General features: G+C 39.7%; 1 protein-coding gene across 5 annotated transcripts in view; it reads left to right on the forward strand.

Moving 5' to 3' along the window:
- The first annotated feature begins 4095 nt into the window (after positions 1-4095).
- IGF1 (insulin-like growth factor 1 (somatomedin C)) overlaps positions 4096-24409 on the forward strand; it is an 80899-nt gene continuing 60585 nt past the window's right edge. For 3 of the 5 annotated variants that reach the window (XM_011968642.1, XM_011968643.1, XM_011968640.1), the window contains exons 1-2: positions 4096-4422; positions 8918-9074. In XM_011968642.1, coding sequence (XP_011824032.1) covers positions 4360-4422; positions 8918-9074 — 220 coding nt within the window. In that variant the 5' untranslated portion in view covers positions 4096-4359. Of the gene's footprint in view, positions 4423-6072; positions 6238-8917; positions 9075-24409 lie in introns of those variants that run through there. The other 2 variants (XM_011968644.1, XM_011968641.1) reach the window with 2 other exon arrangements.

Below are 24409 nucleotides of genomic sequence, written 5' to 3' on the forward strand. Positions count from 1 at the left end.
AACTTTCAAAAAACCCCCCACTCCTGCCAAAACGCACAGCCACGGTCAAGAGTGCAGTGGCAGTTTCTCAGAAGTCCACTAGAGGGCGCGCACATTTTTTTATTCCCCAAGAAAGCGTTTACGTGGGTCCTGCCCCTGCAGTTTGGCATTGGTGTCTCTTTTCCCTACCTTCTACGGAACGTGGGGCAAGTGTGACGAGTCCTCAAGTTCTCTCACTCCACCAACCCACCCTTACCCCATGCCGTGACTTCTCCTGTGCCATAACGAAGAAGAACTTTGCTCACACAACCACAACAGTTTCGTTTCTGTTTCCAGCATTTGTCCTTTTGACATTTTAGAAGAAATAAGATCCAAGTTTGATGTTGAAAAGAAAGCACTGATTTCTTTAGTGAGAGGATTTCTCCTCCCTATATCTGTTTTCCCTAGTCGTGGGCGAAACGCTTCTTCAAGGAGTTAGAGCAGCTCCTTTGAGCAAATCTTCCTGGGGAATCACAGGAATCTTTCTAAGCAGATGTTTCGGAGCTGACATTAGGCCACTTGCTCGGCAGCATGTTGAGTTTTTGAGACTCTGTCTTTTCCTCTGAGTTTTATATTCTGAATTGACAAGTTCTTGACCTCAAACATTAGTTTGAGCAACCCATGACCAACCATCCTCACAAACCATGATCCAAGAGAAACATCCAATAGTTTCCCCCAAGTTCTTTGCCTGGTGGTTGCCCTAGAACCTTACGCCTCACCCTTTATTTGATTCCAAAATTCCCTTACCTCCAAATGTCCATTCTGAGCTTTCCTTGGGAATCAGCAAAGACATTAATGAAATAAATTGTAAACATGCCCTATTGTACATGGATATGAAATTACCTTTTGGACTAACGCCTCTCCAGTTAACACAGGAGACTGGGAACATGGCTTGAGAAGGAAAAAAAAAGTTAGGGAGAAGACAGGGCCTCCTTGCCCACCCCACCCATGCTTTCTGTGAACCTTAGCCAGCTTGCCCTTTAAGGAAATGAACAATTTTTTCTGTGTGTGCTCGAAAGGTGTCAGAAGGCTTCTGAGGCTGTAGCTTTATGCAAATATGCTACTCAAGAAGAAGGCTTTAGGGGAGAGTTATTTATATCCCACAGGCATTACACATGCAAAAGGTGAAACTGTGAATCTTTGAATTTCCAGGAGTGGATATTCTTATGATGAGCACATCCTTGCAGTTAGCTATTTTGGTGGCCATATCTCACTGTCAGATTTTTGCAGGCAGGAGACTACATAATCATTCCATGATTTTATAATGACCCTAGATGTTTCTCTCCAATGGGACTTCATAACCTGAACTCTTCTTGGGCTTTAGATTTACTACTACCTTGAATTTGTAGTAATAGGTGCATTCATTTCTTTTACTCCTAAGCAGGTACAGCACTTGACCATTAAAAAGTAATGTGGTGGCACGTTTATTGCTCTTTCATTTTTGTATTGACTCCTGGAATTAGCAAAGAAAATGACCTTTTCTCTAGGAATTATTGCCCTGCTCCATTGCTGGCTCACCCTGTCCAAAAATATAGACCCTTCTCCCAATTGAAATATACATTAATCACTTCAGGAAATTGCTTCCCCCATTGGAAACTGATAGCTCTCATCGGAATGTTTCCAAAGCACAGCTGATGACAATTACGACTCACTGAAATTTCAGTTTTCTTTGATTGTGACATAAAAACTGGGACATAAATTAAAACCTAATTATCCTTTAAGGGTAATTGGGGTTATAAAACCGAGAGACTGTGAGTCAGTGTGTCAATATCGCTGGAGTACAGCATCTGTCCCCAAAACAGCCTTTCATATGAAATGCTTGTGGATAAGGTTATCTGTGCACTGAGCATGTCAAGAGAGCACATCAAAGTGGGTGACAGACTTGAAGACATATAGTTAGCTTCTAGGACATCTTGGAACAATTAAAGTATGCTAAAACTGCAGTGGGAAGGGGTTAAACAAAGTCCTGGCCTTCACCTGTAATGGTGCCCAATGTTGGAACAAGGAACTTAGCACCAAGACTCCAGCCAGTGTCTGACTCTCCAAACTTGGTTGAAGAGGTTCTTTCTCATCTGGAAGACAGGTGAGATCAGCTCTTTTGTTCCATACAATCTACATCATCAAAGTCCATAAGAAGATAGACATTTTTCAGAAAGGGTGTGATCCACAAAAACTGCAGAAAAGAAAAAGATTTGTTGTAAATCAAGTGCACAAGGAGAGCTTATTAAAGGAAGCCACAGATTATTCTTAAATGCAGGGATTACTCACACAGCTGCACATGTGGGTAATCCCTGCATTAAGAATAATCCAGGGCCACCTACCGGGCCACCTCTTGATGATACCTCTTAGTATACTCTTTGGGTCAAATCCCATCCACTGAAATTTCCCAACATGGTACCCTAAAGCCTCTCATGACACAGTTTGCCTCCCTCATTTTGGATTTTCCAAAATATTTTACTCCCCTGTCTTCCCAGAGAATGTGTCACTCCCTCTCATTGTGCACTGTTCATGTTTTTAAAAAGAGCACATGCCCATCACATGACTGTGAAGTTTTCCTCTTTGTCTCTGACATTCAGCTGCAAGTCCCTGAAGGGACTTGACCATCTCTTCTTCCTCTCTGTTTTCCTAGGGATGTGTGTAGTTGGGCACATGGTAGAGCTCACAAAATGTTGCTGAACATAGTGCACCATTGACACAACATAATTCCAGATTTCTAACTTTGATTTCTGAAAGGTAAACATTGCTACAAGGTATTAACTACACAGAAGACCCAAACAAACCCAACCCCCTTCCAAACAAAACAGGTTTATTTGATTTTTGTTAGGGCATCCATTTCTACAAACAAATTTCTGGCCCCAGGATAACATAAAGAGCCAGAGTAGGATTTCAAGCAGAACTCTGTTTTCAGTTGATGTGTCAGTCCCCTGAGAGTCATGTGGGGAAAAAAAAAAAAAGAAAAGAAAAAATTCAAGGTCTAGGTTATTTCTACCACTCCTGGGAAACCAGGCCTGGAAAGCTCTCTAGGGAAAGAGGTATGTCTGTTCTGGGTTTTTGCAACCTTATTTTATAATCCACTTTCTTATCTACTGCTTCACAAAACCAAAGGGAAATAGGTACACACTGTATCAACAAAAGATCAGAACTGAATTCTCAATGGCAAAGGCAAGTGTACATTATAAATAGCAAAACAGCTGGCTTGGACCATGTTGCCGGCCAGTCACCCAGTTGAGGGATTTGAATGACATCATAACCCTTGAGAGGGTATTGCTAGCCAGCTGGTGTTATTTAGAATACACAAAAATCAGAGAAAGAAAACACACTCTGGCACACAGACTCCCTCTGTCACACACACACACACGCACGCACACACAGGTTTGAGTTATGTGGAAAATTCAAACAACAGGAAAATTGTTTGGCCCCCAGGTCCCCTTCTCCCAGAGTGCAGGGGTAGGGAGGGGACAGTGACAGGCAGCCTAGTTAAAGAATAAAGAAAAATGTTCTATTTCAGTTGGTTTCTACAGCTCGGCATAGTCTTTGCCTCATCGCAGGAGAGAAAGTATGAGACAGTGTCCTAAAGGGACCAATCGGATGCTGCCTGCCCCTCCATAGGTTCTAGGAAATGAGATCACTCCGCTCACTTGGCAACTAGGACAAGGGGTCACCCGAGTGCTGTCTTCCAATCTGCTTTACCCCAGTCACTTCGGGGTTAAAATTTAGAGTTTGCTGGAGAGGGTCTTATCGTTCTTTCTTTCTTTTTTGTTTTAAATTTCGCATTTGCTCTAGAATGTAAAACTGCTCTCCCATCCCCCATGTATACATTTCTTTAATACTGGTAAGGTGTATGAGCAGACGTGTGTGTCTTCGTGCCCAGCAGAAAGTTAATCAGAAAACAGATCCTTATTTTCTATGGCAGCATAAGTATTTTAATGTCTGCTAACCCTGTCACTAACACACATTCTTTTAAGGGAAAAAAATGCTTCTGTGCTCTAGTTTTAAAATGCAAAGGTATGATGTTATTTGTCACCATGCCCAAAAAAGTCCTTACTCGATAACTTTGCCAGAAGAGGGAGAGAGAGAGAAGGCAAATGTTCCCCCAGCTGTTTCCTGTCTACAGTGTCTGTGTTTTGTAGATAAATGTGAGGATTTTCTCTAAATCCCTCTTCTGTTTGCTAAATCTCACTGTCACTGCTAAATTCAGAGCAGATAGAGCCTGCGCAATGGAATAAAGTCCTCAAAATTGAAATGTGACATTGCTCTCAACATCTCCCATCTCTCTGGATTTCTTTTTGCTTCATTATTCCTGCTAACCAATTCATTTTCAGACTTTGTACTTCAGAAGCAATGGGAAAAATCAGCAGTCTTCCAACCCAATTATTTAAGTGCTGCTTTTGTGATTTCTTGAAGGTAAATATTTCTTACTCTTTGAAGTCATTGGGGAATTTTATTTAAATTGTGTACTGTTTGCTTCTGCCTAGAACTGTTATTCACTTTAAAATTTTCATTGTTTCGGAACTGGGAGTTATTTATAAATTGCTGAACATGCAATTCTGTGGAATCTGAAAAATAGCTCGGGGAGATGGATGCATTTGCACAGATATCTGTCTGAGTAGAAACTATTGCAAGGTACTTATGCTAAATCCCCCACTTCTGCAAGGCTTCCGTGGTGTCATTATAGAAGATTCCTTTAAATCCTGTCTATGGCTAAGGGCTATAGAGCGTGGATATGAACTTGGGGATTTTTTTCTTCTTTTGCAGGTGCAGATGTTTTATTTTTAAGACCATGTTCTTGTGCATGTGTGTGTGTGTGTCTGTGTGTGTGTAACTCATCAGGACTTTATTTACAAGACATGCTATATATGAAGAGTTATATTTTAGATGATATTAAAGCTTTTAAATATGATCTTTGGAGCTAAGGTCCCGGAACTCTGCACTTATGCCCGGAGAGAGAGTTAAAGTTAGAGTAAAGTGTAATTTGTTCTTCCAAAAAAGAACTCCTTGACAACTCTTGCTGACCTTGCATATTTGCATAATTTAAACAAATACATACTGTATATGGAAAGCAGAAACTTTCTAAGAGCTGCTCGCCCAACTTTTCTGTTTAGAAGAGGACTTTCATGGGCAGAGTTTGGACTTGGGGTTTTGTGTTGTAAAACTCTGATTTTATATTCGGTGTCGTGAAGTCCCTTTAGGTAAATCTGGCTGCTGCTGTCGGTGCACCGACTTCTCGTTTCCGATTGCTGGCCGTAGTTCTAGTTTCCATTCTCAGCAAAATTATGTCCTTCAAGACTTGTGTTTTTTTTTCAATTTGCAAGCGCTTTTAAGCTGCTGTCACTGGCTCCACCGATTCAATTGCCTGAGGGCTCAATTCATAAGACGTCTCTGCCACTTAGTGCAGCATTCAGTTGCTGCTTTCAAACACTTCACCGCTAGGACTTTCCCTAGTCAAGTAAGTGGCTCTGGGAGTTAAAGATACACCCTTGTCAGGCACCTGATTCTGCTGTTCCTGAGATGCCAACACATGCAGGCCACCTTGCTTTCAAAGAAATGACGTCACTGTGCATACATACTATGGGATCTAGCAGCTGGAGTTTTTGTCTCCCTACTTAGGGGATCATAAAAGAGGCCGTGGAACGTTATCTCTGCGTTAATTACAAGTTAAGAAAATTGTTTCCAAATGCACTTTTCATGCTGTGTATGCTGAACACTTCAGAAGTGGAGCTCTTAATAAGTTGTTACTTTTTTCTGTACTTGAAGCAGGAAGTGGTTTGAGGGAGCTGCGTGGTCTTTCACATGTAATTCAGTGAGTAAAGGTGTCCTGCCCAGAGGCAGAACTCACAAACTGATTGTACTCTGAGTCTCAAGGTATTTCCAAGTGAGTGAGTCGGGGGAAGGGAGTAAGGGAGTGGACTGGAGCTTGGGTCGCTATCTGGGCGGCTACAATAGGCATACAATGGAAATAGGTGGCTTGGTTGGGGAAAAAAGATTGACTTAAATCCCAGCTGTGCAATTTGTTCATTGTTTCAATGGACAAAAGGCAGTTTACCCAGGCTCATAGCATACCTGCCTGGGTGTCCAAATGTAACTAGATGCTTTCACAAACCCCTCCCACAAAGCAGCACATGTTTTTAAGACCTCAGTTTTCTATTCACATCGGCCTCATAATACCCACCCTGACCTGCTGTAAAAGACCTGGAACAAACAAAAATGATTACACCTACAGTGAGTATTTTCTTATGACTGTTGCCCTCAAATTTTACAGGGCATTTTCATTGTAGCCCAGACATCTGGAATCAATTAATATTCCATTTATTTAAAATTTCTAAAAAAGAAAGAACTTTTAAAATTTGGGTTTGTGAATGATTTTTGAGAAAGTGTTTTCTGATTTTTTTTTCTTTTTTTCTCATGTCTTTCTGATTCTCCCCTTTTTTTCTATCATATCTTTCCTTTCTCTCTATTCATTTCTTTTGTGTTTGGCAAAATAAAAGGCCAAGAAAATAATGAACATATGGGACCACTTGTTTCACACTTTTAACTCCTAAGCAAGTTCGGTATTGTTTTCCCTTGTGGGAACATAATGTGATAAATTCTCTGGTTCTCTGTGGGTGTACTGGACTGTTCCCTAAACTAAAAGAAAATGCACTAGAGGTTCTATCTTGTCCTAGAACTATAAGTACTGAGATTTATCTGACAATATAACTCAGCAAAAAAAAAAAAAAAAAGGAAAAGAAAAATCTGTTTAAAAAATATTAAATTATTAAGTTCTAGAGATTTATATGTATTGCTGCACTTAAATGTGTTATACTAGAGCTCACTATTAAAAATATAGTTTTGACATCTAATGAAGTTTGAAATTCACTAAGGCTATAACTTGAGTAATTTTATTCCCTGGATTTCACGAAAGCTGAAGAACTTGAAGGCATCTACCATTGCAGGTGCTTAGACTTCAGCATTGCTATAAACTCAACAAAGAAGGGAGGGGTGGAGAAATAGGATTTGGTAGAATAACATACTTTCTAGAACTGGCCCATTCCCGCAGTGTGGGGGTATGCTCTGCAAGGTCAATCACAGGTTTGTTCTTTTGAAAAATGCCATGAGGTCCAGTTGGGTTGAATTTGTTGAGGTTTCTAATGGAAATACTGAACAGGAAAACCCCACTAATTTTACAACTAAAAAAAAGAAAAAAAAAAAAGAGAATTGGATGATAACTTGCTTCTTCCAGTCCCAGTGTTTTGGGCTATGTAGGGGGATGGAAGATTTCCATGTAGAGAGCCTGTTGAGAAAAATGCAGTAAATATTCAGTTGAGCTTTTACCTCCTCTTCTATTTTATGTCCATTATTTATGATCATTTGCAAATAGAGGGCGCTTTTCATCTTCAACTGCTTTACAACCATTAACTAAATATTTACATTTTGTTAACAAGAGACAGGGGTTTGAGTTTTTTTTTTTTTTTTTTTTCCTTCAATTGCTGAGGTGAAGGTCTGACTACAAAAATGGAAATCTTCATTAGAATGATGGGGGAAATTTTGCCACTGATATAGAGCCATTAAATTGAGAGTCCATGGAGGGCAAGGAGGGTGGTCAGAAAATTAATGACTGTTTCTTCAAAACTGATGGGGTTGAATGGACCTGCCACTACTGTGAGGTTCAAAAAAGCCTCTTTTTATAATTATAGCTTCCAGAGTGACTCCACAACCCTTTTAATAGGGCCCCTCACCTAACACCCTGTCAGTGACTCTTCCTGTGATGTTGAAAGTAGATGCATCTGAGAGAAGTGAAACAACTCACCTTGGGAGGCTTCTTGGAAAAAGCCACATCTTTGTGCCACAAGTAACAATATGGAAAAACTTAATGATTGCCTCAGCATGGTTTCTACTACTTAGAGTGAGGATGGAGACTTGAGCCACAGGACTGCTGCTTTTGGCAAGGCTGCTGTTTGGCTGTCTATCATTGACTAAGTCATGCCAACCAGGGGTCCCTGGGTATATTTTGCTATAAAATAGTTACAGTGACACATAAGTCCCTCCAAGAGATGAAGCCAGAATTCCTGTGACTAAAAATAAAATAAAAACACACAGAAGGGATTCTCAACATGTGTTGATTTGATATTGGACTTGAGGCCAGGGGCTTTAGTTATGCAGGAGTGGCTTCTACTAGAGCCAATTTCATTCTTTGATTCTCATGTTTTTTTCTGTTTCTGTTATTTTCTTCTATTTGTGGTTGTGTCAACTGCTGATACTCCCCAGGTAAGGAATCAGTGTCTCTCTCTCTCTCTCTCTCTCACTCTCTCTGTCTGTCTCTCATAATAAGAGAAAAAAAAAAAACCCTATGATGATATATAGTATTGTCAAAAGCCATTTTTTTGCCATAGCAAATTATTTTTAGTCAAAAATAGGGAATAATGTTTTGGTTAAAAATATACTGCTCAATAATGAATGCATGTACCATCTGTGGATGGCCAATATTGAGAAATTTAAATTAACAAAACTTATTTGGCCTCGAATCTGTACTGAGCACAATCTTTGATAATTCAAAAGTCCTACCAGGGTCTCAGAGTGATATGGGATCCCACTGTAATAATAGCATCTTTCATTTCCGTAGTAAATGTTTCTAGATATTTTATCTCAATTCATTGAAATAGGAACCCATAATGAAAGGGTTCAGAGATGACTCCTCCAAGGATCCACAGTAGCCAGGGGAATAAACACAGGTTGTTGGATGCCGAGACATGCTCCATCCACAACTCCCACTGGGTTCTCATGTACTCTATTGACTTCTGTGCTGGGTAGTCCTGATTAATGACAGTCATGGAATCGTGGGAGTCAATGCACTTCTGTCCAACCCCATTCCCCTTGCAAGGACCAAGGAAGAAACCTGACCCTCCCTCTGTTTCTTGGGCAGGTGAAGATGCACACCATGTCCTCCTCGCATCTCTTCTACCTGGCACTGTGCCTGCTCACCTTCACCAGCTCCGCCACGGCTGGACCGGAGACGCTCTGCGGGGCTGAGCTGGTGGATGCTCTTCAGTTCGTGTGTGGAGACAGGGGCTTTTATTTCAGTAAGTAGCCCTCCCTCTCACTGTGCTGCTCAAGTCTAACGTGTACAGCTCTGTGGATTTACAACCGCAGGGAGTGTGTGAATAACTGAATGACTGCCCGTGTCTGGCAACCATCCTAGGCCTCTGAGATTCCTCACCTTAAAGTAAGCGTAGTGTTTCGGCGGGGCTTTGGCAGGTTTTGCAGATCTAGGATGGAATTTTCCTCCTTTACAATTCGTCTTTAACTACTTCCTGCTAAGCCTTCTTTCAACTATTATGACCTACCCTCACTATTTCATTCCTTTCAATGAAAGGATGGGAAAAAATAGCCCTGAGGTATTGATGCTTTTGTTTTCAAAACCTATGTTTGCACATATAAACATATGGAACACATGCAGGGCTGCTTTAAGTGCCATGTGATCTGGTGTAAACTAGTAAGGACTCTCCAGTCATGTGGATCTGGGAAAAAATATTAAAGGGCGTATCCTAGATGTCTCCATTCAACATGAAATCACCATGAACAGACAGAAGGTGAACTCCACTTAAAGGCAGGACTGTTTGCAAATACAGAGACTGTCTCTAAATGCAAACTGAAATGCCATACGAATTTGCCCTCTATGACAATTGACCTTGATTTTTTGTTGTTGCTCTCTTTTGGCATAGTTCTTCTCTGGGACCCTTCAATGATGTCACCATCTGGAAAAGGGTCTCTGACAAGTACAGGGTCACTTATCTCTTAAGTAGCTCTTAGGTGATTAGAAAGTCAACAGCCAATGAAAAGTAGACAGCCAAGTCAAGGCGTGTAAATAATATACACAAGCAAAAGTCAATGATTCCTATGGGAACTGATCACTTAAAGAATCTAGCTCCCATGCATCTATCTCACTGTATAGGACTGCAAAATATTTAAAGCCAGATGCTCATTCCTTATAATTCTTTGGAGTTTTAGAGAGTTCCAGGAAACTGAGCATGAGTCATTCTTAAAGGTTCATATCACTCCAGTGTAGACAGCTTACCTCAGTTACCCACTATGCTTTGAATAGCTCCTGTAATGACTCACACACTTGAAGTCTCTCTCATCCTTCCCAAATGTCAGCTTCTCTCTAGGCAGGTGGGGTATGTATGTGTATGACTGGCAGGGTAGAGGGTGGCCTGTGTATACCGGTCTGGAGATCAGTGAGGGAGATGGGAAGGAAGAGGCTTGTGAGGGGATTGGTGATCAGTACTTGCAGTGGATTTGGCAACAAACAGTTTTTAAATCACTAGTGACAGAGAATCAGAAGTACCTTCTACTATTTGAATAGGCAAATTCCCACTATTTGCTTCCAGCCAGTGCTTTAATTGAATGAACTCATTTATTTTTCTGGCAATAAAGCAATTCTATCCAGTTCTCTGTTGCAGAGCAGATGAATGAGTGCATTGGGTGAGTGGTTTTCCAATAGCAGACTTGTTTTACCTTTAAAATACCCTGTGGAAGATAACTGTGGGACATCACATGATCCAACAGTGGGTCATAATTATTCTATAATTTGCAGCTACTGATCTTCATTTTTTTAAAAAATGAAAACGTGTTTCTCACTTATTATGCCCAAGAGGACTTTTATTCCCCTTGATAATCCATTTGTGCAATTTCCTTTGATCCAGTTCACTAGGTAATTGCCAAGCCTAGAAGTGTCCTCTGTTACGTGCCAGGTTGAATTGTGATGTTCAACATGACATGCTCCAGAATTTCCATGCACAGTGCATGAAAATTGGATCCTTCTATGCCTATGATGTTTGCATTAAATGATGAAAAATGAGAATGGAAAAAATGATTGTTCCTAAGTAACGGTATGATACTTACATGTTTTTGCACAGATACTTAAGAACATTGGACAACTAAAATGGAAACCAATTTCCAGGTTCTCTTGTTCTGTTACTGCAACAATCAAATTTCAGCAAATTTTTAAAAATTGTGTCTGAATAACCTGAAAAGGAAATGTTATATATAGCAAATCTTGATGTTTACTGTATGGCTTTAGCTAGAAAGTGGTTTTATAAATCATATATTGTCAGTATTATCATTGAAAGTATGTGTGTCATGAGTTTTGCCTTCTAGAATTCCATGACTTATGTTAATTCGACATACCCTCATGCACAAAAGTGTCCAACATACCCTCATGCACAAAAGTATTCTTGTTAACGAGAATACTTGTTAAAAGTATTCTTTCTAATCAACTGGACAATCTTATTTGCCCAAAAGAAGTTAATCCATTTAGATTATTTTAATTTAATTCAAAACATTGATGGAGCATCTGTTATGTGTAAGCATTGGATGAGATATGAATGAGATGCCTAGAAATGAATGAGAGATTGACCTTGACTTCAAGGGGCTTACAGTTGAGTTGAGTGGTAAAACAAAAATGCAACTAAGTATTATTGTTGTAATAGAAAAATAACCATGGAGAATAGATTATATCCTTTATGTTTTTCCTGAATATTTTGTCCCATTTGTGGTCTCACCTTACAAGGGTCTACCCTGCCAAGAATAATACCCTGTCAATGGGTTCCTTGATGCCAAAGGACATATTTATTTACCTTTGAATCCAAGTGTCTAGCTCATTGCCTGGATGCTATAGTAGCTGCCCATATTTGATTGTCGAACTGACAGGATTGAATTGAATTGAATCCAGTTGAATCCAATTGAATAGAATGGAATTACTTGTTTGGGATCTTAGTCTTAAGAACCATCAAGAATTAAGGTTGTCAAATACTGTGGACAATACTTCTCACCTCATGGTTATCCAGTTATTTAATAAAACTGCTTTTATTTTTTTGAACTGAAAAAATATATACTAACAATGACTTAGAGGCTGCTGCATTTTGGTCATCCCCAAGCTACATTGATGTCTGTTTTGTGTCTGAGCCAATTATTCCTACAGGCATTAACTGTTGTCAACAAATTTCATTCAGTTTCCTTTTCATCCCCTGAGATTTACTGTGTGTGGAGAAGTCAGCTCTAAGCACAGTCTTTGAAATACTTTTTAGAGGGAAGCATTCTTCCCCACCTCTATACACTGTCAGTTGACTCTTATTATTCTCTTTACACTTATTTTCAAAGTTTGATTGTGGCTGTGCCTTTTATTTTAAACTGCTTCAAATCCATTTTGGAAGTACAATTCTTTTAGTTGTAGAAAGCAGTTTCTGATTTTAGTTTGAAATTCAAACATCTAAAAGAAAATTGCCTCCATATCTATCATTTTTGTCAATCTGCAATATTTAACAAGGAGAGTTTTTTAACTCTATTAGAACTGTTCTGAATAAAATATTTTGTAATGCTTATTGTGTGTAGATTGACCCAATGATATGAATGAGCTCATATTTCCCTTCAAGCCCAAGTTCCACTACAGCACAGTGAAAGCAACCTTCTAGATTATCTGTTTGTGAACATTATCCCATCATAAATGGAACAGTTCATGTATAATTAATGCAGCTTCCCTAGACATTTTATGAAATGAAAGACCCAATGAAGAGCTAATTACTCATTCTTTCCTATGCATCACAGGGAAGATAGGAGAGCCTATCAGCCAGCCTTGTGTTCTTGTAGTCCTGTGAGAAAAATGGTGGCATAATGGAGATGAAAGCACATTGGGAAGGAGCTAGCGATTTTCTTACTAGATTGATGGAGCCCTTATAAAGGGTGGCTCATTACAACCTCATTTTGCATGAAAAACACCAAGAAAAAAAAGAGCTTCAAATGAAATAGGAGAAGTGAAGCTTACCATAGATATAATTTTTGACAGCCATGGTGATTAACCATTTTAACATGCTGCTATGGGCCTGTGGAATTTCTCTCCTTGGAGATTCTTAAAAAATTGACAGACAACCAACCATCTTGGATGGTTTCAATTAAGAGCAACTGAAAGAGAGTTTCTGGGGTCTTTTTTAGTTTTAAGAGTCTATAAACAGTCCCTTAAATAAACTGTATATGCTTTACCTTGGCGGTCTGGGGAAACGGAGAAGTAAATCAATTAGAAAAGAAAGTTGGATATTCTTTCAGCTCTTCAGGATTTATAGGTTTTGTAAAACATACTTCCAGTGTATAGTTATTAAGAACAGGTCTGAATAAACGAATGGCATTTTTCATGTGTTAAAACAGACTGTTTTGTAAGGGCTTTAAGTGAAACTTTACAACGAACTTTCATTGTTATTGATTGCAACAACCTTCTTAGATCTAGGTTATTATTATTAAGTCAAGCTTCTTTCCTTTGATATATACGGTCCAGAAAACTACTCCCAGACCTGTCATTCATTAGCTGTAGGAGTTTGGCAGGCATTTAAACTTCCTGGGTCTAAATGTCCTTGTCCATAAAACAAGGGAATTTTATTAAAATAAATGACCTCTTCTAACTTTAACAGACTCATAGTCTAGGTTGTAATTAACAAAGCTCTGGTGCTATTCAAGAAAGAAGAACCTTGGATTTAAGTAGTGACTAAATAACGTTTAGTCTCTTTTATCTTATTTACATAGTTTCTGTTGGTCCCCAGAGATAGGAGATTCCACTCACTTAAAGTAAAAGGAGCCAGATTCTTCGTTTTATTTTGCTTTAAGCTGGATTTCAACCCCTCGGGGATGGAATAGAAGCTTAGATATGACCAAATACATGCAGGTCTTTTGGAACAAGGAGCCAAAGAAGCACACGCCTCATGAAAACAGACTGTCATTTTTCTTTGTTAGGATAGACCCATTGACAGTTCTCATCTTTACATTCTCTCACTCTCCTGACTGTGAGGTCGAGTTAGTATGTTCATTTTTAGATGCCCTTTATTAAATTAGAGGGGACAAATAAGAATCTACAGGTTTCTAAACCTTCACCAAAAGCCTCTTCCCAGCCTATTACCTTTTCAATTAAAGAAGAGAGTATATAATCGGGGAATCTGGCATCACACTCACCCACCATTAGCATTGTCTTGAGTGGGGCTGGATTTGAGTTGCACCATTTTCATTCCTTTTATTGGTACCCCTTAGACGGCCTGCTATGCGTCTGTGTGACAGCTGGTCAAAGTTAGGGGTACAGTCACTAGCTGTGGGAAAGCTTTTCTCTTTGAAACTAATTGGTACATGTGGGGTTTGACCTTATGACCCTGGCCTCATTAGTACCACTAAGCTAATAGGCCACAGATATTATTAAAGAAAAGCAATGTGTTTTTATATTGACCCCAAATGCTTGCTACTATCTTTAAATAGTAAAGGACCAGTCTCTGCAACCATAGGACCACTAAGAAAATGATGCAAAATTAGAAAATAATTTGCATTTCTTTCTGACATGCTAATGCCCTTCGAGACCATCTCCCTCCTGAGGGAGAGTTATAAACAGGAGAGCAAAGGGTTCAAGACCAAGAGCATGGCCTCTATTGCCAAACACTTCAGGTTTGAACCCCAGCTCTGCAACTTACTTGGTGAGTGATCTTGAGCAAGTTACTTAACCTGTTTGTTCCTCAATTTTCTCATCTGTAAAATGGAGCCTGCCTTATAGAGTTGGTGTTAGGATTAAATTAGTTATAATTATATTAGAATATGTTAACTTAGAATATTGCCTGGCACATAGTAAGCACCACATATGTGAGCTATTACACTTAATTATTCTCTTCTGAGATCAATTGCAGAATCTGTTGCCAATGCTGAAGTATATGAACTGCCCAATTAATTACACATTCATTTCCTCTCCTTGGAGGCAGCTGATTAAAAATCTATTATGAGTAGTAAGAATTATGTAGTAGTATTAGTAATAATAACATGAAGAATGTTATGTTTATCTAGTATATTTACTTTTTCAAAATCCAGTTGTGTCAGCTCTCTCACTTTGTCTTTACCCCAGTCTTGGTGGGCAAAGATTATTGCTTCATGGGACAAATGAGAAATGTGAGACATGAACATTTTGTAACTTACCCCACTGAATGGTTCCAGAAACAAAGCTAAGTTCTCTTGCCTCCAAGAAGTGTGTAGCATAGGGAGATACTTCCAAAATCCCGGTAGTCTTATGGGAGATAAGGAGCAAGAATCCCAGGATGACTAAATTGATATTGAACACTTCCTTGAAAAGAGGCATGAGAGAGATATCTATTTAATGACCCTATATTTTAGCTTCTGGAAAAATTGAAGAAATGCTAAGAAAACTTGCTCAGGATGCACAAGAAAAGTCTTCTTTGATTAGAGGTTGCTGCTGTACAAGACCTTTCACAGGCTGAATTCAGACAGAACACTGCACCTCACCTGTGTACACCAGGATATGCAGTAGGATCTGGGGAGCTTCTCTTCTGGCCAACTACAAATCTTCTTCCTCTTCCTGCAAACCTCAAATGCTTCATTACTTGCAACCATTTCTTCCATTGGTTTTTCTCAAAGACCCACTAAAAAACTGCTGTTTAATTGGACTAAACTTTTTCTTGGGGTGCTTTTAGAGTGGTAGGAGGTGGTCACAGACACCATAATCCAGACAGGAAGAAACTTCGCCAACTTGACTATAAAAGGAGATGTGGGAGCAGCCAGTGGTTGGGATGCAAGACCACCACCTTTGCTGGTATTATTCAACCAGTTGTTTGAAGACCATTGGTATTGAAATGTATCCTATCTTCAGTGGCTGGTAGGGGAGACATTTTGGATGCAGGAGAGAATTTTGGCATTCTGCTACTTCAGTGGGCCTCCAGTACCTTGACCAGACATCTTGTGTTATGCCATCATTGCCCAAGGTCTCCATTAGAGCTGACTTCATCTCTCCAGCAGCCTCTCTGCTGGTTTTACAGCCCACACCAAAGATTCAGACACAGTGAAAATGGCCACAAGGTCTCTCCCAAGGAGATGTCTCATTGTTCTCAATAAAAGCCTGCAAGGGCTTTGCTCTTTTGTGCAGCCAGATGTCTTTGACAACCCATGGTGGCAAAAAATCATTTTTGCATTGAGCTGCCACCCTGGCAGAGTTCCATCCTACACCTCTCCCTGAGACATCCCAAAGAATTACTTTAGGTTGCCTGGAAAGTTCAAACCCCCAGGCCTTATTAGCTGTTAGACTAAGGAGATGACAACACAGCATTTTGTTTGTCTTTATCTATACGTGAGATCATGTTTAAAACATAGCAAAGAGGTGTTATTTGACATGCAATTCCCTAACTGCAGTAAGTTGTATGCCTATTTAATGCATTGTTTAGTCTCACATTGGCTAAAGCCACTTAAAGAAGCACTTGGCAAGCTCTGGCTTTTCATTCTTGGCATAGCTGCCCCTCTTACTTTTTCACTGAACCTTAAATACCAAGAAAAACCCTTCACTTAACTTTATATCTGGCATATTGCTTTCTGCAACTGGCCAGAACCTTTGCACATGGTCGTCTGCATTTGTCCTAAGGTAATTAATGGCTTTGCAATATTTGATCATCAGCAGCACAGACACAAAGAGAAACTGTGCAACCAGCAGAGACCACACAACCTCTTTTAAATTAAAATCTTTTGCATTAAATGCTCAGACATTCTGCAGGAATAAAGATTTCCATGCCAAAAAAAGAGGGGTCAAAAAGAGGGGAGGAAATACCCAAGAACCTGATTATTGATTAAGTATACATCTCTATAATCTCTCCCTCTTAAGACTACTTGATTGTTCAAAGAAAATAAAATTGAAGATTGCTACAAACTTAGAAGTCCTTTAGAAAAATAATCTTGTCAATATTATGCAATCTAGTCATGTATCAAAACTGCAATTTTACCCCATATATTCATGTAAATGAAAATAATAAGAAGAAGAATTAGCCAAAGGCTGACTGAAGTCCAGAGAGAAGTGACACGTGCAAGGTCACACAGCTAATTAGTGACGAAGGGAGAAGATACTGTCATTCTGTTTTCTGCTCCCACTGCAGTATTCCTCCATTTAGCAGCAATTAGCCATGTCTGTGTCAGAGTTACCTGGCAAATTAAAATGACCAGAAGAAGTCTCCAATCAAATTCATCCAAATGAGCATAGATCTTGTTGGTTCCTTCCTTTCAATAAATTCACCTGAGACTTAGGTTAACCCTTTTATTCCCTTGCTGTGGAAATTTGTACAAACTAAAGTAATTCCCTGCCTGTCTCCTATATGGTGTGAAAAGCATTCACATGTACTTCGGGCATTCCAAGTCCACTTAAGGTCATAATTTGACTATTATTGTATATTATACTATTCTGACTCTTTGGTCACTCTCTCCAATGTCAACTTTGGTAGAACTGCTTTGGAATGACTTAGCAAAGCTGCGCTCCCGGAAAATCTGAAACAGTCTGACGAGTTGTTGGATCAGCTTTTCTTTCTGGAGATTTCTCTGACTGTCCCAAGCCAAAAGAAATTTACACCTGATTTTTTTGCAGACTCCCAAGCAAATACTCTATGAATCTCTTCTGGTTTTCTTCTTTCATCTCTGATCTTTATGAGGTACTAAAAGGCTGTTTGAGGGACCTTTTTAAACTTTGAAAATTTGTCAGACATAGGAGCAATCCAGAGAGTATTGTTGGGAAGATGGTACTACCTCTGTGCCATTTACCCTGATGAAATGGGTCTTTCATCAGAGGCAAGCGATTTAGAAAGTGTGCACTGAGCCAACCCACACGCAGCCCACTCCTGATTACCTATAAAACTGGGGAAAGGACCACCAAGAGTTAGAATTCTGGATTAAATGGATTTAAGGACACTATAGATTTTTCTTTCTCCCTCCTTGCTGACCCTATCCCCAACTTCTTCATGAGACTAAGTGATGTGGGTTTTTTTCATTTTTGTTTTTGTGTTTTTGAGACAGGGTCTCGGTCTGTTGCTCAGGCTGGAGTGCAGTGTTATAAACAAAGCTCACTGCAGCCTCAACCTCCCAGGCTCAAGTGATCCTCCCACCATCTCAGCCTCCCCAGTAGCTGGGACAATAGGCATATGCCACCACATCCGGTTAACTTTTGTATTTTTTGTAGAGATGGGGTTTTACGATGTTGCCCATGCTGGTCTCAAATTCCTGGGCTCAAGTGATCTGCCCGCCTCGGCCTCCGAAAGTGCTGGATTTACAGTCATGAGCCACCGTGCCCAGACTGTTTTAAAATCTTACCTTATTCTCATACTCCTCACTCAACTTTCCCCAAGCACCACTGGCAACAGACTTTTTCAGCCTCAGCACTATTGGCGTTTTAGGCCAGACTGTTTTTTGCTGGAAGAGGGAGCTGCCCCATGCATTATACAATATCTAGCAACGTACTTGGCCTCCACCCACTAGGTGCCAGCAGTCCCTTCCTCCCAGTCACAACCATCAAGAATATTTGCAGACATTTCCAAATGTACCCTGGGGGGCAAAATCACCCCCCAGTCAAGATTCCTAGACTAGACAAATCTCCAGAAGAGAGGCAACTAGAGAGATTGGAAGACCATAAGTGAAAGTAACACATCAATTCTCAGTCACTCTTTAATCCAGAGCCTGTGGTCCATTGCCTGGAGCAAGCCATGAGAAGAGTCATTGTGGTTTTGAAAGCTTTTCTCTGAAAAATAAAAGTTCTTCCTATAGCCTATTTAAAACCTTTTGCAGGCCTTTTCTTTTTTGCCTTGTAGCCATGGAATTCATGTATTTTAGTAAGAAAAGGAAGGGCAGGCAGAAATGGTTCAGAGCAGAACCCTGTGCTTAGAAGTTTGATTGAGACCACCTGGAGCAAATTAAAAAGAAGTTGGTTATCTTTTTTTGTTTTTGTTTTTGAGACAGTCTTGCTCTGTTGCCCAGGCTGGAGTACGGTGGCATGATCTCGGCTCACTGCAACCTCCACCTCCCAGGTTCAAGCAATTCTCCCACCTCAGCCTCCCAGGTAGCTGGGATGACAGGCATGTGCCACCACACCCGGCTAATGTTTGTATTTTTAGTACAGACGGAGTTTCACCATGTTGGCCTGGCTGGTCTAGAACTCCTGACCTCAGGTTTTCCTCCCGCCTTGGACTCCCAAAGTGCTGGGATTACAGTCATGAGCCACCGCACCCAGCCGCTTGTCTTTGACCTTAACATACGTGGCTGTCCCCTTGTCAGGCACATAATAAATAAACTCTCAATTCCTCACAAGTGAAAAAGCCTGGTTCAAAGGTAATGACCACAATTTTTCTCCTTCTTTCTTATACCTTTCCTATCTGAGTCCTATCACAGTTATTCAATTGCTCAGAAACAGTCAGAAGTTCCATATTTGGGCCTGACCCAGCTCCCCTACTGAACAGTTCTGTGACCTTGGAGAAGTCACTTAACATCCCTGAGCCTTACATAGCTTATCATAAAATGGGAATAAAAATACTCCTCTGAGTTGTTCTGAGGCTCAGCTATAGTAGGGCTTTGGAAACGAAGGGCCATCGAAACATGTCACGATTGATGAACTGAATTGGATGCTTTTTGCCTTGTATCCCTAATCATGGCTCACAAATTAGATCAATGGCTTGACTTCTGTAAAACCTTAGGCAACAATTATAATCTGGAAAAGTTAATTTGGCAATATATCTTCTCAACCTCATTAATTAAAAAGAAAAGCATGTTGCTGCCTCCTGTTCACATATCACTTTACATTGAGACCACCCAAGAGTTAATTAATGGATCCTCAGAATGCTCACTCAGTATCACCGTTTATTTCCTCTCATTGGGAGAAGCAGCAAAGAGATGGGGCCTATCATTTTACCACACTGAGCTTGCTTAAAGACTTTGTTCTCCACGAGGTGATTGGGTAGTCACTGAGAGATATCACATATAGGCAAAAGATTTCTGTTCTCTCAAGTCAGCTATTGGTGATTTCTGCTTAGTCTCAAAAAGCAGCATTCAGCAGAGGAAATGTACTCACTAATCAGAAAAAGTATCTTTGCACTCTCAAGTTGTACATCCAAACTCTTTTCTTATCACAGCCTGACTTAGGGGAATTAATTTTTTTTGGTTTGAGAATGGCTTTCATGAAATCAAAATTGTGAGTTTTATCACCATATGGATCAGTGACTCTGTGGTTCTTCTATCCCAGGGGCCTCACATCCCATGGCTCCAAGAGACACAGCATTTGATGCACTTATAACACTTTTAAACAACACAATCAAATGCTACTGCTGCTACTGTAAATTTTCATTCTCTCTATTTTATCTTGAGCATTTTCAGAAGAACACAGACTAAGTTTTAAGGGCTTCCCTCCCGCCCTGTTTTTCACAGCATCTAATATGGAGCACTAAATACAATTTCTTGATTTGATATTGAAAATGTCATTCCAAAAGCTATTTCCTTCTTCCAGTCCCTCGAATATATACCATGACTTACAATTTGCTACTGCCATCATTTTGCATTTGAGATTGAAGATATAGGAGAAAAAAGTCAACAAGTCTACTTTAGATGTCGCCTCTTAGGACCTCTTCACTGCTGCTCCACTGAAAATGCCTAGCTCAAGAATAAGCTAATTCTAGTCAACAGGTAATTTTCACAGGCTACTAGACCCTCACCAATAAGGTCTACTTATGAAAGTGAGAACGGAACCTCCACTCAGTTTCTCTCTACTTCTATCTGAGTTATTTAATAGGAGTAGTGGTGGGCAAGGGAAGGTATGCAACAATTGGTACATCCCTGGCTAATGTATGAATCACAGCTGGAGCACCAGCCCTTAGAGAACACTACAAATGGTTTCTATTTGCCAACGCAGAATTGAAAAATTAAAGAGTTAGAAAGAACCATATAGAGCAATCTGGTCCAGTGCTCTCACTTCCCAGATGAGGGGACCGAGGTCCAGAAAAAACATCATGTGCATGAGGTCACAAAAGTTGGTTGGAAAAGCCGGAGCTACTGGTCGGAAAGCCAGGGCTACAGTTCAGTCACCTCATGCTTGGTCCAGAGCTCTTTGCACAGCTGGACCCTTTAAACTTAAACTCAGTAAACTCATCTGAGGGTAGTGCTCATAACCACAGTCCATAAACTCAAAGTGAACTGCTATGTCATATGCTTCTGGTATAACACCTCAGAATAGTTTCTAGAAAATTAAGCTCTTAACCATTCATGAAATCTTCATTTACTAATTTCTACCATCCATTGGATAACATCATGAAGTCTCTTTATCCCAAATCTGATCAACCTGACTGTAGGACTGTGTACCTTAATAAACCCTAGTAGTTTGAGAGATTGGAGGCTTACAAAAGAAATAAAGGAAAGAGCTGATTTTAATTTGAAGTCAAGCCAGCACGTTGTATTGCTCGCTGATTCAGAAGCAACCCCAAACAAAAGGTATTATCCATGTGTTGTCTGTCTTCACACATTCCTGACTTGCTAGTCTTCCATGAAGGTCTTCCATGAAGAAGCTTAAATTTTCCTACGTAGTTTGAGTTTTATGTTTCTTTCCATTAAAGTTTCCAGCCGTTCATAGACATATTTAGTTTGGCAGAAGGTAGTGGTGACTCATGGAATGAAGAAATTTGAAGGCAAAGCTACTGAAAATGGATCTAATTTCTTTTTGGGGTAATTTGGGAGCGAGCAATTGATAATTTGTATAATTTTCCTGGTTTCATCAGCTGCCACACTGCCAAATATATGTTCCATATGGATGCTTTGTTATTCCTGAAACATATAACAAATTTCAGCTGCAACTTTATCTAATATGGTCAAAGGGTAAGACTATTGTTGGCTCATTTTCTCATTGTTTTTGGCTGGACACCCTCAATCAATGGCTATTGAGTGAAAAAACAGGATCATATTGAAACCATTTTCAGCATGTTCCTTCCTATGGATCCAACCATTTCACTGTGAGTTTGTCAAGCACAGCAAATGTTCCCTATTAAAGGGATGACTATGTTTTCAACATAGATGTGACTGCCAGTTAATTGCATTCACCTTATAATTCCACTCTCTCAATTTGGTGTAGAGATGTTTTTGGCTCTCCAAAGATTCCTTCTTTTCTGCTGATTCTTACCTCCTAGTATGGAACATATATTTGAGGATGAATTTTGAGAAGATCAATGACACACATACAATAAGTATCATTTCAGGCTTCCCTTAAGTTAGACAGTCTGTGGTCCCTGAGTCGTATGAATCATAAGACTTGTGAAAGGTATTAGTGCCACAAATCTGGCTGGCATTTCTGTAGATTATCAGTGCTTTGCATGCAATTATGAAAATCTCCCTTACCAGATAAGTCAGATGGGGGTTCAGTAACATTGCACAAAAGCATCATGATGTGTAAGCTAAAGACACAGAAAGGCTTACTTCTGGCTGGTTCTGAAGTAGACACTGGCCACTTAGTGTTTTAAAGTCCTTCGGTGGATGATTGGTTTCAGTGAATATAAATGATTTTGATCTCCCTCCCCAACACACATATCAAAAACAATAGTAATAATAAAGAACAGAAACGTCTATCTCTTAAAAGAAACCAGATTTGATTACTGGCTAGGGAAAGTGTTTTGTGGCAAGAAAAAATCTCTTGTATCTCTTGTTTACAATGGGCTAATTGGTTTGATTAACAAATTGTTTAAGGGGAATGTATCAATGTTGCATAGAAAAAAACAAAAGCTTAGTGTATGAAAATAGACATAGACATAAAGTCTTACTACTCAAAGAAACCTGAGGGCTTTTTAGAAATGCAGAGTCAGGGCCCCTGACCCCAAAACGATTAAATCAAAATCTGCATTTTCACCCGATACCCACAGGATTTGGATGCATGCTAAGGTTTGAGAAGCCCCATCTAGAGAATGGCAGGAAATAAGAGGTACGTGCTAATTCGTGGCTCACATTTGATAAGAGAGAATACAAAAAGATCAGAGCTCAACTCTCACTGCAGATTTCAAAAATGATGTTGAGGTCAAACCTGCTTGTGGCCATTAACAATATATGTGCTGATTCACTTGTATTCAGTCCAGATTCCCTCAAGTTGGTGGAACCTTTCCTTGGAGGAATTATAGAACTGCTCCAAGGATAACCCCATGGCCTGACCTTCCGTGAACTGGAAATTGGAACTTCTAATTGCTGTAGCTGCAATTTCCAAGCCCATCACTGGGGCCAGGAACTGAGCCCCAGTCCTTAAGATCTTGCCAGTTTCTTTTTCAATAGTTACATTTTTCAAGAACAGCCAGGCAAGAGTGCTTCAAAAAGAGTAAAAAATCTAATTGCATTACGTGGACGAATGTGTGTTTTACTCATATCAAATATCATCCTTTGTTATACTCAGCCAGATTCTAATATTATTTCTTATGGGTCTGAGTTAATTAGTTCTATTAGGGTTCCCATTGCATTGGGATTTTAGAGAAATGGTTTTAAGGTAAGAAAAGTCTATTTTGGTCACCTATCAGAAGGTGAAGGGTAAACTTTAAAGCTGCTTTTCAAAGAGATACAGCTGGCTTCCAGCCTTCATGAGGGTCATTCTGAAACTCAAATTCCCCAGCCTTAATGAAGGTTTTTAATGAAGGCCTTGATATCTGAAGGGTGTGCTTCTTCAAAAGGACATTGTCCCACAGCAGAGCTGGTAAAGTGAGAGAGGACCAATTTTTAACCTGTATTTCTTGAAATTACAATAAAAAGAAAGGGAGGGCTTTGGATTGGAGAGTTAGAAAATCTTGGATTTACTCAGAACTCTACCACTAAATAACTTGGTAGATTTGATGATTAGTCATCTGGGTCTCAAAATTTGTTGCCATTGAAACAATGATATGTAAATGCACCAAGACATTCCACCTTTGAAATGTGATAATTATGATCTCTCTTTCCAGTTTGGCAGGGAAAAAAAGTCACTAATACAGTTTTCACATTTTTTTCACACACATTTTACTTGAACTTTAAGAACATGCCACTTCTTGACTGTATTCTTGACAAGGATAAGATGGTATTGGACTTAGACCAAGATTATATATTTGATTTGTTTGAATTTAATGCACATTATTTTAATACAGTGACATCCCTGACTCATTGGCACTCCACCCATTGAATTGGTGTTGACAAGATAATCTCTGATACCTTTTCCAGAATGAATATTTACTGTTGTTCATGAAAATCTCTAAAAAAAATCCCTTAAGAAATCTGACTGGATATGGAGATTATTGTTTGTTTCTTTGTTAGCATTCTCTCATTCCTTTTGCTGGGTGCTTTAGTAATGTATGGAAGTAAAATAACAGTTCTGCCCAATTTAATTGCAGAATCATCAGCTGGGCACCTGCTCTGTATTTAGCAATACCCAAGGGACAATGACGCCATCTTCAAAGAGGTTTCTTTGTGGGAGGACCCATGAAATTTCAGTCATACAGCCGCAGGCTTGAGTCAGATGGGAGTATTTGTCCCCTATGGTATCTCAATACACACCATCTATTGAGTGTCTTCTGGTTAGCCAAAGCTAATGATGAAAGAAATGAGTAAAGTA

The sequence above is a fragment of the Mandrillus leucophaeus genome, unplaced genomic scaffold (genome assembly GCF_000951045.1).
Source record: "Mandrillus leucophaeus isolate KB7577 unplaced genomic scaffold, Mleu.le_1.0 Scaffold852, whole genome shotgun sequence".
NCBI lineage: Eukaryota > Metazoa > Chordata > Mammalia > Primates > Cercopithecidae > Mandrillus > Mandrillus leucophaeus.